Here is a 14,491-nt window from a genome sequence, read left to right as displayed (position 1 = left end):
TGTCCAGTAATTTTTGTGTTGGTCCAATGAATATCAGTTGTTGGTCGGACCAAGTGTCCCCCCCCCCCCCCAATGAAATACATGATTAGATAAACTTTCAATTTTTTGCATCATGTCCCAAAATTTATTCTGTTCTTTTCGTCATTGCAAATAGAAAACATGTTTACGTTTAACTCAAATATTTATCAAACTAGCAATCATCTTCAATTACCCCGAGAGGGTGATAATACAATTGAGCAATATCCCGTGAAACTACAGACGTCTTTGAACACATAAAATAAAGCGTTTCAACTAGCTATACTCTGGTCAAGAAGTACTTGAACAACATGCAACATGGGCACATTTGATTGAACAATTTACACTCGAGTTACACGAATTGCTCGAGTTTTAAAGGGACTGGTTCACGATTTTTGAAAAAAATACTTTTCATTTCTGATGCTAAATATCAAAAATATAACTGAATAAATGTTGACAGCCAAACTTTTGACCTTCTGAATGCAAGCAATATTTTAACCCTAAATCTGTGTTATGTAAACAAAGACTCAAGTCTTTTCATGTATACAAACAAACAAGTGAAATGTTAATTTTGTAATATAAAGCATCTTCATTTTGCATAGTCACAAATTTTAACTTTTAGATAATACATTTTACCCAAAGAATGCTTGAAATGTGAAAGATTAGATCGATATCCATTTCTTTTGAAAATTCGTAAACAATAACAAACCGCAATCTTTGTTTACAAAACAAATAATAAACTCTCTAACATGAGGTTCCCTGATGATGTATAACCTTAATTCTTATATGAAATCTTTTAAACACATTTGACAATAGATTTTGATCATTAAAAGTGAAAAACAACATTTTGGGGAAAATCGTGAATCAGTCCCTTTAAAAAACATGTGTATTTCATAACGCTGGTGTTGAACACCGTGCAGTGCTCGAGCTGGGCTTCGCCATTTTCGCCAATGGCGAATTTTTTTCAAAAATGGCGAAAAAAAAAATTTAAAGTGGCGAAAATACCTTTTGCAATAAATTGTATTTTAAAATCTGTCTTGTGTTTTCCTTTGTCTGCAGTGACACATTATCGCCTGTTTGTTTATGCAGTCAAAATCTGTTTATTCCGTCAACGCGTGCGACCGGAAATCTCACGTCACTCCAGTGTACACAGAGCTGGTCACGAAGGCCAGATAATAGCCTCAGGTAATGTAGGGTGCAAAAAAGTCGGTGATTATGTAATAAAGTACATCAGACAGCTGTGTACCCTGCAATTGTTTAACATTTAAAGTCTTATTCATATTATCGTGTTATCATCTCCACATTAATGAATTACTTACTTAATGTCAATTCTTAACCACAGAACCGACCGGTAAATAAATTGGCCGCACATTGTGTATAAGGTATATACATGTAGTATATACATCAATTGTTTGTTTTTGCGGCCAAGCTCGTTGATTACAAGATTTTCAGGGATTTTTTTTGTTTTTCAAACTACCACCCCTCCTTTTGAATTGGGAAAAATTAGCGACATTTTCCTCAAATTGGGAAAAATCATTCATAGTAAATTAAAATGGTAAATATGCATAAAATAACCAAATAACAATTTTTTGTTTGATGTTTATTTCAGATCCGATTTAAAATCATAAATTAAATCATTATTTAACATTAAATATGTATTGGAAGTCACACTTTGTATAGATATTATTTACTTTTTCTAAGAAATACTTATTGTCTAATTTCATAAACAAAATAATAAATTATTAATTCACCAGCATTTCTACTCATAATCTTGTAAATAGTATATTAATAATCAAGTTTCCAGAATGTCTCTCCTGTTTGTATTTTTCGGATTTTAGTAAAACCCTATACTGTTGGCCACTTCCCAGGGATTTTCCACACCATTTTGGGAATGGGGCCTGGGCCTTTAGAATTGGGAATTTTAACGTTATTTTGTCCAAATTGGGAATTTTAGAAATTCACAGTTTAAACAACATATTTCTTAAAATACGCTTTTTTTCAATAAAAAGATTAACATTTTCTCTTCATTCATGGAAGTTTTTCTTCTCTTAACATTCTGTTTTTCATTGCAATCAGGGTTAAATGACACTTAAAACTATTTTTCAATGGTGCATGGAGTGACGGAACACCAGCTTTCAAATTTCCAAGTGACCCTATAGCTTCTAGTTCTCAGATGAATCTTCAAAAATGTCAGGAGGAGAAAATAGACAGCATCTTCCCCATTTTACCTGCATCATGGCTAATAATATTGTGTATTTATACTTTTGAATACTAGATAAAAAAAAATCAATAGATTAAAAAAATCAATGGAAAAATTAAATAAAAGTTGAATTAAATTTAGATTTAATCATGGAGTTTCAATACATATTGTATTGCTCTGAAATTTAATTGACATAAACAGCCCAACCATATATAAATTACTTTTGAAATCATGATCCAGTATGAGCTGTTTGAAATCATGATCCAGTTCATCATGAAACTCTCTGTGATACTATCTATGCACTAATTGTTCAAACAGTAGAAAGCACCAGGTTTGGGAAGTTATATATTTTCATATCCAATAAAATCATTTTGTAAAGTAAATATATCTCTAGATGTACATATGTTAATGTTAATGATAAAAGTAAGCTTTTGAACTAATGCTGCTTTATACAATGCAGCATAATATGTTTTACGGCGTAACCGTGTTTGAGGGCGAAGCAAAAAGGTTTGGGCATTTGTATCTATATCCAAAACAGGATAAAAACAACCTGAAGTTAGCACGCGGACGGAGCTGTATCAAAGCATTCTAATTTTGGACATTTGATCTGCCTATGTATTGAATGCGGGAAATATAACGCAATTGATGTAAACAGTACGTTGTGACGTCAAATCCAGCGTCGTTATTTAGCAAATTTACAAACATAGCGTTTGAACCACAACAAGAACATGGCGTTAATCGTGGAGTGATTATATATGATTAAGAAAATAAGATTTACATGCTTTTACGGATTTTATGTAACATCTCAGAACGACGTGAACTAGGGTAGACGAGATTCAAAATGGAGGAATACATGTCCACGCGCTAATATTCGAATCAACACCATTGGTACCAAACTTTTCAAGTTCCATAGGTATGGTTTAATTTTTCATTCTTTTCCTATATTTTCCTTTTAAACATGTATATACGTGTTACCTATAGGGACAGCTCCACTCTCACGGCCCTTCGGGCTGTGAGAGGGCTTCGGCCCTCTATAATATCACCATTTCTGGTGATTAAACTCTCTAAACGAAGTGTGCTGCTTCAAAGATTTATTTTCACATAAAGTACACTGAAAATATATATTCTAAATATATATGATATTTACCTAATAACTCTCAGATAGGTTAAGGAAGTGGTTACAATAAGTGAAGCAACAATATAGCACGTATTAATCAAAGAGAAAAATGGAGGAAATTCGGATTTATCGAACAGTTGCCGATATTTCTAGAGTGTTTTATAAAATGAACTATGATGGTACTGCTGCTGAATTAGTTTTATGGAGAAAATTTGACGACAATAGAGTCATGTAACGTGTATTTTTCAAAGAAAATGAACAATCTAGTTAATTACTACACTTTGAACAACTGACGGACGAAATTTCAGGTAGGGCCTAGACCTTCCGATCTTTTGGTGGTATCGGGCCTCTGGTCCACAATTTGTGTCAAACCAATGAATATAATTTTTCATTTGATAGTTTACTCAAGATTTCTTTGAATCATTCCACTTTCCCCATGACAATATTGCAAAACAAGACAATTTTTTTATTTGACTTGAATTGGGAAATTTTGTAGACAAATTGGGAAAAAACACTACTATTTTGCATTGGGAATGGGTCTGAATTTCGGCCCCCTACAACAGGGTGAAAATCCCTGCTTCCTGTTATTAGCCTGACCCTACATATAATGGCAGTCAAACTAAATTGTCAACAATATTTATCTGGAAACTACAGTAAAATATCTCTATCTCGAAGTCCGAGGGACCTCGAAAAAACTTCGAGATATCCGGGGGTTCGAGATATCCAAAATCAATCTTGGATATTTTTTTTGAAGGAGGATATTTGATGCATAGTATGGGATTTGCATTATAAACAACAACACCCTTGCCGTTTCTTATAGTTTAATACAAGTTGATAAATTAATATTGTGGAATTTCAATGACAAACATTTCGGGTTTTTTAAATATATATAAACATCCAATTGAATTCACAATGTGTTTCAAAATTAAGATGATCGTTCGTGCCTGTACATATGCTTACTTTAAGTTTACTGATGTCCAGGCTCGACTGGGATGTAGTTATTGCGTTGTAATGAAAAAACCTATCACGTAAGAAACAAAGAAGACGGATTTAAAAAAACAACAAAAAACGTTTAAATGTTTATTAAATAAATTTTCGTGTTTTCTTGGTACTAGTTTTAATGATGAAGCGTGTGTTATTAAATGCATTATCGTTATTAAGAGCATTACCTTCAAACGTACTTCGACGATTTTGTGCATTTATCTAACCCACATGTTAATGATAGAGTGTGTGTCATTCAAACCACCATCCCTGGAATCGGGTGTGTTAGGTCATAATTGGCAGTGAACTTTAGCCGTAATGTTGGAAGGCTTCACTAATCACCCAAGCTGTTGAACCATTTATTGCGACCTGGGTCTACTCGGAAAAGGCGAGCGTGGATTAACGGTCATTAATTATAATTGATGTAGCCGCGGGTGTGAATGTGTGACTTAATGACGTCAGGTATGGTAAGCAGAGGGCAAAATCGACTGCACTTCGAGATAAACCAGGTGAATTTAGGGTATGGGACCTTGAAAATACTTCGACATAAGCGGGGTATTCGAGATTACCGTGTTCGAAATATCAGAAGTTTTTTAAATCATTTATATAGGGAAAACGGCCGGGACCGGCGGTCGACTTCGACTCAAGCGGGGTATTCGAGATAAACCATATTCGAGATACAGATATTTTACTGTATATACTTCGCTGAATTTCTGCTTATATGGATGCCTCTATTGTTTTACATATGCTTTACAAAACCTTTTGCATGTGCAGTGGTTTGGAGAATAAAACTGAAGAAAAAAACGTATTTACTCTTTGTCAGCAATATACGGTAACTTTTTTTTTAAATGGACTAATTTCCCTAGATTTGAAATTGGGAAAAACATATATATATAATTGGGAAAAAATAGCTAATTTTAGTGAGGAGAAACAGCCGAATATCGGTGGCATTCTGGCCCCCAAAAAACCCACTGATTTTGATTTTGATGTGTTTGATTTTACTTCGAATAAACAATGCAGTCGGTCACCATTGATATGGACATAGCAATTTTAATAAATAATTTTCTTTGAAGTTCGGTGCGCAGCAGTATAAAAATGCTAATCTCATAAGACTATATGCACCCCATTCCTCTATTTTGACACTAAACTGGTTGCTTCTGACCCTAGTCGGTCTAAAATTCAAAAAATATCTATGTCTGGCTTTACTGTCAACCCCACCTGCTCAAACATCTGATTTTGTCCAAATTGCAAAATCTTCCATACCAAAACGGAAATTTACTAGGGAATGGTTGAGATACGACTCTAAATTGGGCTTGATGTTTTCAGACATCTGCATTTTAGGCAATGTACACAATGTTTTCACTAAGGGGTGTAGCATCATGAAGTTTATATTTATATGATTTATTATCTGATTTTTGATTTCCATAATAGAATTTATCAAACAAATCAATTTCTTATTATTTCAGAAAGAAGTGTTTAGGTATGGTAGCTGGATATGATTAAGTAATGTAAATGATTCAAAATGCTAAAATCGATGTAATGAACAAAATAATATGATGGAAATAATTGTAAAGCATGAGATTATTTGCGCCGCGCCACACCCCGAAAAAGTGGCGAAAGGGAATTTTGGTCCAGTGGGAGCACTGATTACACGGGTTGGAAAAGTTTACTCCACTGACGAATCTGAAGTGAAATGCTTGGGCTAATAAAGTACGTCATCGATGCTATTAATTCTGGGCCAAAAAGTTTAAATTTACATGAAAGCTTCCTGACATTTTGTTAAAATCATGGCCCCCAGGGGTAGGGTAGGGCAACAATAGGGGATCAAAGGTTTACATGGCAATATATAGGGAACATCTTTAAAAATCTTCTTCTCAAGAACCACTGGGCCAGAAATTTACATGAAATTTTAAGCTTCCTGATATAGTGTAAATTCAAGTTTGTCAAAACCATGACCCCCAAGGGTGGGGCCACAATAGGGGATTACTTTGCCAAAAAATGTTGGTCTGGTAATATGTGATTTGGTCCAGTAATATCTCGACCATTACTGGACCAAATGTCCAGTAAATACCAGAAGACCTTGGGAAGCACTGAATTCTGGCATTGCTAAAACTAATTATCTCTTCGGAAGAGGCATCAGTCCAAATATCCAGCCTCGACGAATCTCGCTGAGATTTAGTCCGAAATATCTTACGTTTTCCTGGGTTTTTTTTAATTATTTTAATATTTACCGAGCCAGTTTTCCTGGCACGGTAAATATCAAAATCTAGCTGAGATTATGCTATTCCCCCCCCCCCCCTCCCCCTCTACCTAAATAAATAAACAAAACACTTATGACACCCATGACATGACAGAGGACGCACACGTTTCGATCAAAACTCATGCGAACCACCAGCTCAGTTTACCATACCACAGAGTTCCATGGTCATGATGGCGCAATATACAAAATACAGCGCATCACTGCTTTCGTTTTAACATCGTTCCAGAAAATGAGATCAAGCAGATGGTCTGGATCATCCCGACGTTTGTATGCATTCTCAGAGTTATCGGTCCTTTCTCTCCCTTATAAAGGGAGAAAAAGGACCGATAACTCTGTGGAAGAGAATGGATTGTATGTAGGAGTTGATCGTTTTCACACACGTACTTCTAAATTTAAAAATAGTTAAAATTTGTCACCCTCACCTAAATTTTTATTAATTCCCAGGTTCTCTGGGTTAGTTTTAATTTTGAGAATATTGATTTTTATATATTTCACAACTTTGACACAGATAATCAAAGTACTGAAAAGCACTTTAATATTGTAGTCTAACTAAATATATATGGTGGGGGGGGGATCAGCAATAGACTATAACTTAATATTACCTGTGTGTTTTAATACTAAGTAGGGGTCACTAATCTGACCCTGTGTTCAATAGATGACTATACTGGTCATCCGAGTATTCCATACACACTGCAATCAGTTGAAACACGGACCCCGGCCAGAGACGATCCTCTCCGGCCGTCTCTGAGTCCTACAAATCTACACTACGAACGGTGAGTACCTTAGGACTATCCTAAGCACTTAACTGCTCTGTGCATGCATTTAAGATATTCTACACTCCATTACAATATCACAGGCACCTGAAGTGTGGATAGCCTTATAGACCCCCCCATTTTAGAATGAAATTATTTTTATGAAGAACCAATTATTCATCCAAGACATGTCATATCCCCCACCGATCACCCTCATAAGTCGTTCTGAATAGTCAGTTTCTACCTTCTGTAAACTTTAAAAGATGACCACTTCGGCACTTGTGAGACACTGATCATATACATTTTCATTAAAAAGAAGTGTGTTGGGTCCCTATATGTCCGCCTGCACAATATGTCCGCCCAATTTTGGACCAAACTGTCATTATATGTCCGCCTGCACTAAATGTTCGCCCAATGTTTTGTCCAAACTGTCACTTTATGTCCACCTGCACAATATGTCCGCCCAATTTTAGACTAAACTATCATTGTCATACATATGTCCGCATGCATAATATGTCCGTTTACTTTTGTAACGAACTGTCACAATATGTCCACCTATAAGAATATTATCATTATAATATTTCGATATAATTATATCAGTATGAAATACATAATTTCGACATTTATACAGTAATGTGTATCTTAGTGAATCACTGTAGGGCCTAATTATTTAGCTTCTATCAAAGCAGCAGTGATTGTGCATCGACGATTTGGTTTTGTTATGAGACATTTCCTTTATTTTTCTTATCATATCGAATTTTCATTTCAAATTGGAAGGGAAAGGTTAACTGCCATATGTAGATATCTTAGCTAGACTTAAAATGTCCGAAAGGGACAATTTGCATTATTTAGAACTATTGTAGCATTCTTGGGCTGTTATCCGACAAAAATGAAAATCTAATGTAAATAAATAAATATATATATTTTTTAAATAAACGATTGCGTGAACAGCAACGCTTCATGCTGACATGCTTAACGGCATTATAAAGTACAATTAAGTACTTTATGGTCAGAATTCACTACATTGCATGTTCAAGAGAACTGTGATGAATATAGTATACATAAGTTTTGACAAGTTTCGGTGTGGTTTCCACTCTCGGAAACTTTATCTTAGTTTACAATTGTTTTCCGCTCTGGGTAAACTTCTTAGAAACTATTTCCCATAAAATTGTTGCAACACAATATATATCATGCTTTACATATCCTAAGTCAGAATCTCACTTTTAATGAAATTTATTAAGTACAGCAAGTAATGCAAAATTTTGTTTGTTTCTATTCATATTTACAGTTAGACAATTTAAACATTTATCAGTTATCTTATGCAAACGCAATAAATCACGAGCACTGGCAGTTTTTGTCATGGCTTTACATATAAACCCAAATGATTCACTGAAAAATAATATCAACATTTTGGATAAGTGACTATACAAAACAATGAAGTGAATATAACATTTGACGTAGTAATTCTTACGTTTTAATGAGACATGATCTAATTGGTTACTTGCACAATGACAAAGATACAGAATGATGATTATGATATGCAAAACAATGACCTACAGCGACTTTCTCAATAGTGTATGGCGTAGCAAGTTCAAAGTAAACGATAAAATGGCAGAATCCCAATTATTGGTCCCAGACCCAGGAAATAACGAAAAGTCTATGCATGGCAGACTTCTAACATCAATATTTGGCCAAAAATCTCACGAGTCCCATGATAATCCTCCTCCTATATTAAAAAGCCACGACACTTTTGGTTGTATACATATATATTATTACTACAGTAACTTGATCCGAAGAGTCGGATCACGTCGAGTTGATGATCCATCAGATCACACGAGACGCTAAGCATTTTAAATTCACATTTATATGATACTAAATGTAATCCAAATTATCAAAAATACAGACATACAGTGAAATTATGTTTTGTGTATGCAGTTTTGTTTGTGATGCGGCCAATATTTTAAGTAAAAAAAAAAAAAACAAACCAACGTTGCGTTGATGCATTGTGACGTTATCAGTTTCAGAGGATACTGATACGGAATCAGAAAACCACAGGGTGGTGGTCCGGAAAACTGGATCACACTGTGAAATCCACAGTATCAAAGAACGATACATTGATGGTTATATAATAAAGTAGAATATCTCTGGCGGTTGCCCAAAACCTGAAAAAAGTAAGAAAAACACGCAACAACAAACTTGCAAATAAAAACATGAATATGAAATGCGGAATTGGTGTTGGGTGAGATGGGTGTTGCTTGTAACGGCGACCAAAGGGAATACACATACAATACGCATGCTTGGATTATAGGGGTAAAAGTAGATACCAAACATTTTACATCTCTCGCGTTACACGTGAGTTTCTTTCATTTATTTTAAATCTTATTTTACCAGGTATACTGTTGAAATACGTGAATATCGTAAGGTGGGGCTTCCCCTAACATTGTTGTTTTTCCCATGAAGTTCCCTGGTGACCTTAAACCTTTTGACCCCAAAATCATCGAAATTTTCCCCCCTTATAATGAAGCTATATGTGAAGTATCAACCTAGCCGAAAGTGTATATCAATAATTCATAACAAAATAAATATAAACTCCTAAAATACCGAAACCAATAATAAATCATATGTATGCTAGCGGGAAAAAAGAAACTGTGCATTGTGAAATTGAGTATAATTGTTCTATATTTATTGTTTATATCTATATAATATAAACAATCGATAAAGGTGATGTTTTGAACAATATCGTATAGTACCCGACTCAGATGTACGGACTTTTTCATGGTTAGTGAACACATGTTGTTTATTGAAGTGTTCGTACACATGAGTTTTACTGGCCAATACTGTTTGGAGTAAGAAGTGTAAAAGATTTGTTTGGACACTCTTCGTTAAGGAAAGCACTTTAGTTTTGACAAAATTTACCCTTCTGTCATGCCACGACTCAGCGAAAACCAACGTTATCGTGCTGTTGGGATGCTTCAAGCTGGAATGGCACAAAATATCGTAGCAAGACACTATGGAGTTCATCGGAACACCATCCAGTCATTATGAAGACGTTTCCAACATTCTGGTAAAACTCAGGATCGACCACGTTCTAGGCGTCCTCGTGTGGCGTCGCGTCGACAGGACAACTACATTAGACTTGTGTACCTGATAAATCGTTTCCAGACAGCAAGTTTGACTGCTCGTAGCATTCCTGAACTTCGACCAATCAGTCCAAGAACTGAACATGTGCGTAATCGTCTGCACGAGCACACCATCTGACCAAGACGTCCAGCGATGAGCCCAATACTGCTTCAACATCATCGTATCGCTAGACTAGCGTCGTGCAGACGACATCTGCTATTCAGAATACAGAACTGGACCAATATTCTGTTCACTGATGAATCCAAATTGTGTACGCGGACATATAGTGACAAAAGTGACAGTTTGGTCTAAACTTGGGCGGACATATTGTGCAGGCGGACATATAGTGACAGTTTGGACAAAACATTGGGCGGACATTTACTACATGCGGACATATCAGAACAGTTTGGTCCGAAATTGGGCAGACATATTGTGCAGACGGAGATACATAATGTATTGTGCAGGCGGAATCAGTGGTGGATTTAAGGGGGCGCAGCTGCGGCACCCCCCCCCCTCCATTAATATTTTCATAAGGTTAATCATGGTATCTTGTTTAGCAAAAGGTAACAAACTATAAAAGAAGCAATACTTTCTTCCACTCCTGGACAAAATCTTGTGATCTCTTAAATTACTTTATTGGGTGAACTTAATTTTTTTCAAAAACCCTTGAAATTTGCATCATTTCATTAATTTCACCTTATAAAAAATGATAGAAAATAGTACAAATGATTAAATAGGGGACATATTTCAAGCCCTATAAAATTCGGGAGCTTCAGGGGGCCCCATGGGCCCCCACCAGGGCTGAAGCCACTGGGAACCTCAAGGCGCCCAAGACCCTCTGCCTTATAAATTGGCGCCCCGGTAACCACAATTCCTGGATACGCCCCAGGACATATAGGGACTCAACACACATTCCTAAAATCGTTAAAAAAATACAAATATGATTAGTTTTGATGTCACAAGTTTGTATACAAATCTCCCAAACAACTTGGGTATAAAAGTCATTTCCTAGTGGTTTGATAAACATCAAGGTGTACTGCAATCAAGATTTCCAAAGGAATTTATCCTGAAAGGAATCAAAATAGATTTGGAAAATAATTATTTCACCTTATAAAAAGATATCTTCGTGGTCTTTGGTGGTCAGGTTTTCCAACAGTCTGTTGGAATTCCCATACTCACGAATTGTCCTCCTTTCTTAGCTGACCTGTTTCTATATTTATATGAAGCAGAATTCATTCATTTTTTAAATCAAATGTGGATTCTAATTTTTTTGTTTAGTAAACTTGTAATCGCAAAACTTTTCCCAAATCAATAACATCAAAACCTATGACTTTTCAACACTATACTCGACCATTCCTCAATATAAATTAAAGACTTAACTTTTTGACATCATAGGCAGTTGCTTCTTCAACAAAAATGGAAAAAGGAAATATTCATATCTAATGATCAGCCATCCAAAAACTTACTTTATTAAACACCAATCTGATTCCACGCAAAAGTACTCTAAAGTTGAAATAAAAATATGCTAGAGTTCCTCATCGACAATATCTTTGGTGGTCAGGTTTTCCAACAGTCTGTTGGAATTTCCATCGTCACGAATTGTCCTGCTTTCTTAGCTGACCTGTTTCTATATTCATATGAAGCAGAATTCATTCAAAAACTTCTACACGAGAAGACAAAAACTTTGCTGTGGCCTTCAATTCGACATTTAGATATATCGACGACGTTTTTTCCATTAACAATAATGACTTTCATTCATATGTCGATTCGATATATCCCCGTGAGCTCGAAATAAAAGACACCACAGAGTCGTCCACTTCTGCTTCATACTTAGATATTTTTATTGAAAGTATACATTAACGGCAAACTTATAACTCAAGTGTATGACAAACGGGATGATTTCAGCTTCTCCATCATCAACTTCCCATATCTATGTAGCAATATTCCATTATCACCTGCAAATGGTGTTTATATCTCTCAACTGATTCGATACGCAAGAGCTTGTTGTGCATATAGTCAGTTTTTAAATCGAGGCAATCTACTGACAACCAAGTTAATGGTACAGGTGTTTCAACAGTCTCGATTGAAGTCAGCATTTCGCTAATTCTATGTTCGTTATAACGATCTAGTTTGTCTATACAACCTATCATTGGGTCAAGTGCTGTCTGACACGTTTCATCACCGATTGTTAAGCCGTTCTTGGCATACTGATTTTGACTACGGATAACTCCGTTTACCTGATCAGGATATAGGGCTCACGGCGGGTGTGGCCGGTCGACATGGCATGCCTACTCCTCCTAGGCACCTGATCCCACCTCTGGTGTGTCCAGGGATCCGTGTTTGCCAAGCGATCTATTTGTATTGCTTGTACGAGTTACGAGATTGAACACTGTTCGTTATCTTCACCTTTCATGCATAAAGCATCAAATCTCACGATTCCCACGGAAACAACATTATTTTTCCTAATGAAACGAGGCGATAAAATTCCGGTGATGAGAGATTGCTGAAGCCCTTTTTGTTTTGCTTTCAAGAATTACGTACTCCCAAATCCTCGCAGACACGAGTGTTAATGAAAGCACGATGTTCAAAATGTGTTGATCAAATTTTTGGAATGTACTCAAAGCTTACTGACGAATAATACTTTTATTAATTCATACACAGCATCTAAAGATTTGTTCACGCTATATTTCAATATCATGGCAACATACAAACACAAAGTTAGCCCATCATCTTACCTGAATTCGTACACTCTGTTGATATACCGGAATTCATAATATACTACTCAAATTTGATAAGGATCATAGATATTTTTCTGTTTGAAAAAATTAATAACTGCATAACTGGCAATATTGTGTCCAAGTGAAATCAAAAACGTCTTCAACAAACTTGCTAGTGCATTTCATGCTATGGGAAATGCGTTTCTCATCACAGTTTTTGCTTTTGCTACCATTGCACGAGTTTCACTCAGGCATCGGTGTCTGATTTTTTCTAAAATTTCAAACTCACTTGAGTTTTTACGCTACGTTTATCAACACAATGCCTCCTCAACGTGTAAGGTGTCGCCTGACGACAGAACAACTGGGCAGATGTATTGGAATGCTTGACGCTGGCTATTCACAACGTGACGTTGCAAATGCACTAAACGTCAGCCAGAGCGTTGTAAACAGGGCCTGGAACCGACAGCAAACTTTTGGTACAGCAGCACACCGACATGGGGGTGGTCGTCAGAGGTCGACAACCCAACGCCAAAACCATTTTGTGGCTCTTCAGGCACGATGCCATCCCTTCTGGACAGCAACCAGCCTACGTAACGACCTCCTGTACGCCTCGGGGGTGAATGTGTCCACTCAGACGATACGGAATAGGCTTCACAATGCAGGTCTCAACTCGGGAAGGGCATGTGTTCGAGTCCCTCTGACTGTTCGACACCGGCGGGAGGGATTGGACTGGGCTGAAGATCATGTCACTTGGACACAGAACGATTGGGTTCAAGTTCTGTTCACCGATGAGACCAGGTATTGTTTGGACTTTACAGACAGGAGGCACCTAGTGTGGCGACGGCAACGTGAACGTTTCCATGATGCCATCATCGGTAAAAATGACCGTTATGGTGGTGGTTCCATCATCGTCTGTGGTGGAATCAGCAGGGATGGAAGAACAGATCTTCATGTCCTGGAGAGAGGGACAATGACGGAGATGCGGTACCGGGATGAGATCTTCGATGTTTACGTCAGACCCTACGCTGGTGCTGTTGGCCCTGAGTTCATCCTGATGGATGATAAGGCCCGTCCTCATCGCGCCAGGGTGGTGGAGCAGTACCTTCAGCAGGAGACAATTGTCCGTATGGACTGGCCAGCGCGCTCGCCGGACTTGAACCCGATTGAGCATGTATGGAGCATGCTGCAGGTTGCCCTTTCACGCCGTAGAGCACAATCCACGACTTTGGCAGAGCTCGGAAACGCCCTCGTCGAAGAGTGGAACAACCTTCCCATTGGAAACATCCGGGTGCTTAAAGACAGCATGGCTCGACGTTGTCAAGCCGTCAT

The 14,491-nt window shown here is 36.9% G+C and overlaps 1 protein-coding gene across 1 annotated transcript in view; it reads right to left on the bottom strand.

Annotated features, from left to right (window-relative positions):
- The window catches only part of LOC125660309 (uncharacterized), a 50,548-nt gene extending 43,730 nt beyond the window's left edge, over positions 1 to 6,818 (bottom strand). The window contains exon 1 of the mRNA XM_056150028.1: positions 6,724 to 6,818. Within this exon, the coding sequence (XP_056006003.1) occupies positions 6,724 to 6,742 (19 nt within the window). The 5' untranslated portion in view covers positions 6,743 to 6,818. The remainder of the gene's footprint in view (positions 1 to 6,723) is intronic.
- Positions 6,819 to 14,491: the final 7,673 nt, after the last annotated feature.

This window comes from Ostrea edulis, chromosome 9 (genome assembly GCF_947568905.1).
Source record: "Ostrea edulis chromosome 9, xbOstEdul1.1, whole genome shotgun sequence".
In the NCBI taxonomy this organism is placed as follows: Eukaryota; Metazoa; Mollusca; class Bivalvia; order Ostreida; family Ostreidae; genus Ostrea; species Ostrea edulis.
Note: the sequence above shows the minus strand (reverse complement) of the source record. Positions and strands in the feature narration are given on the sequence as shown.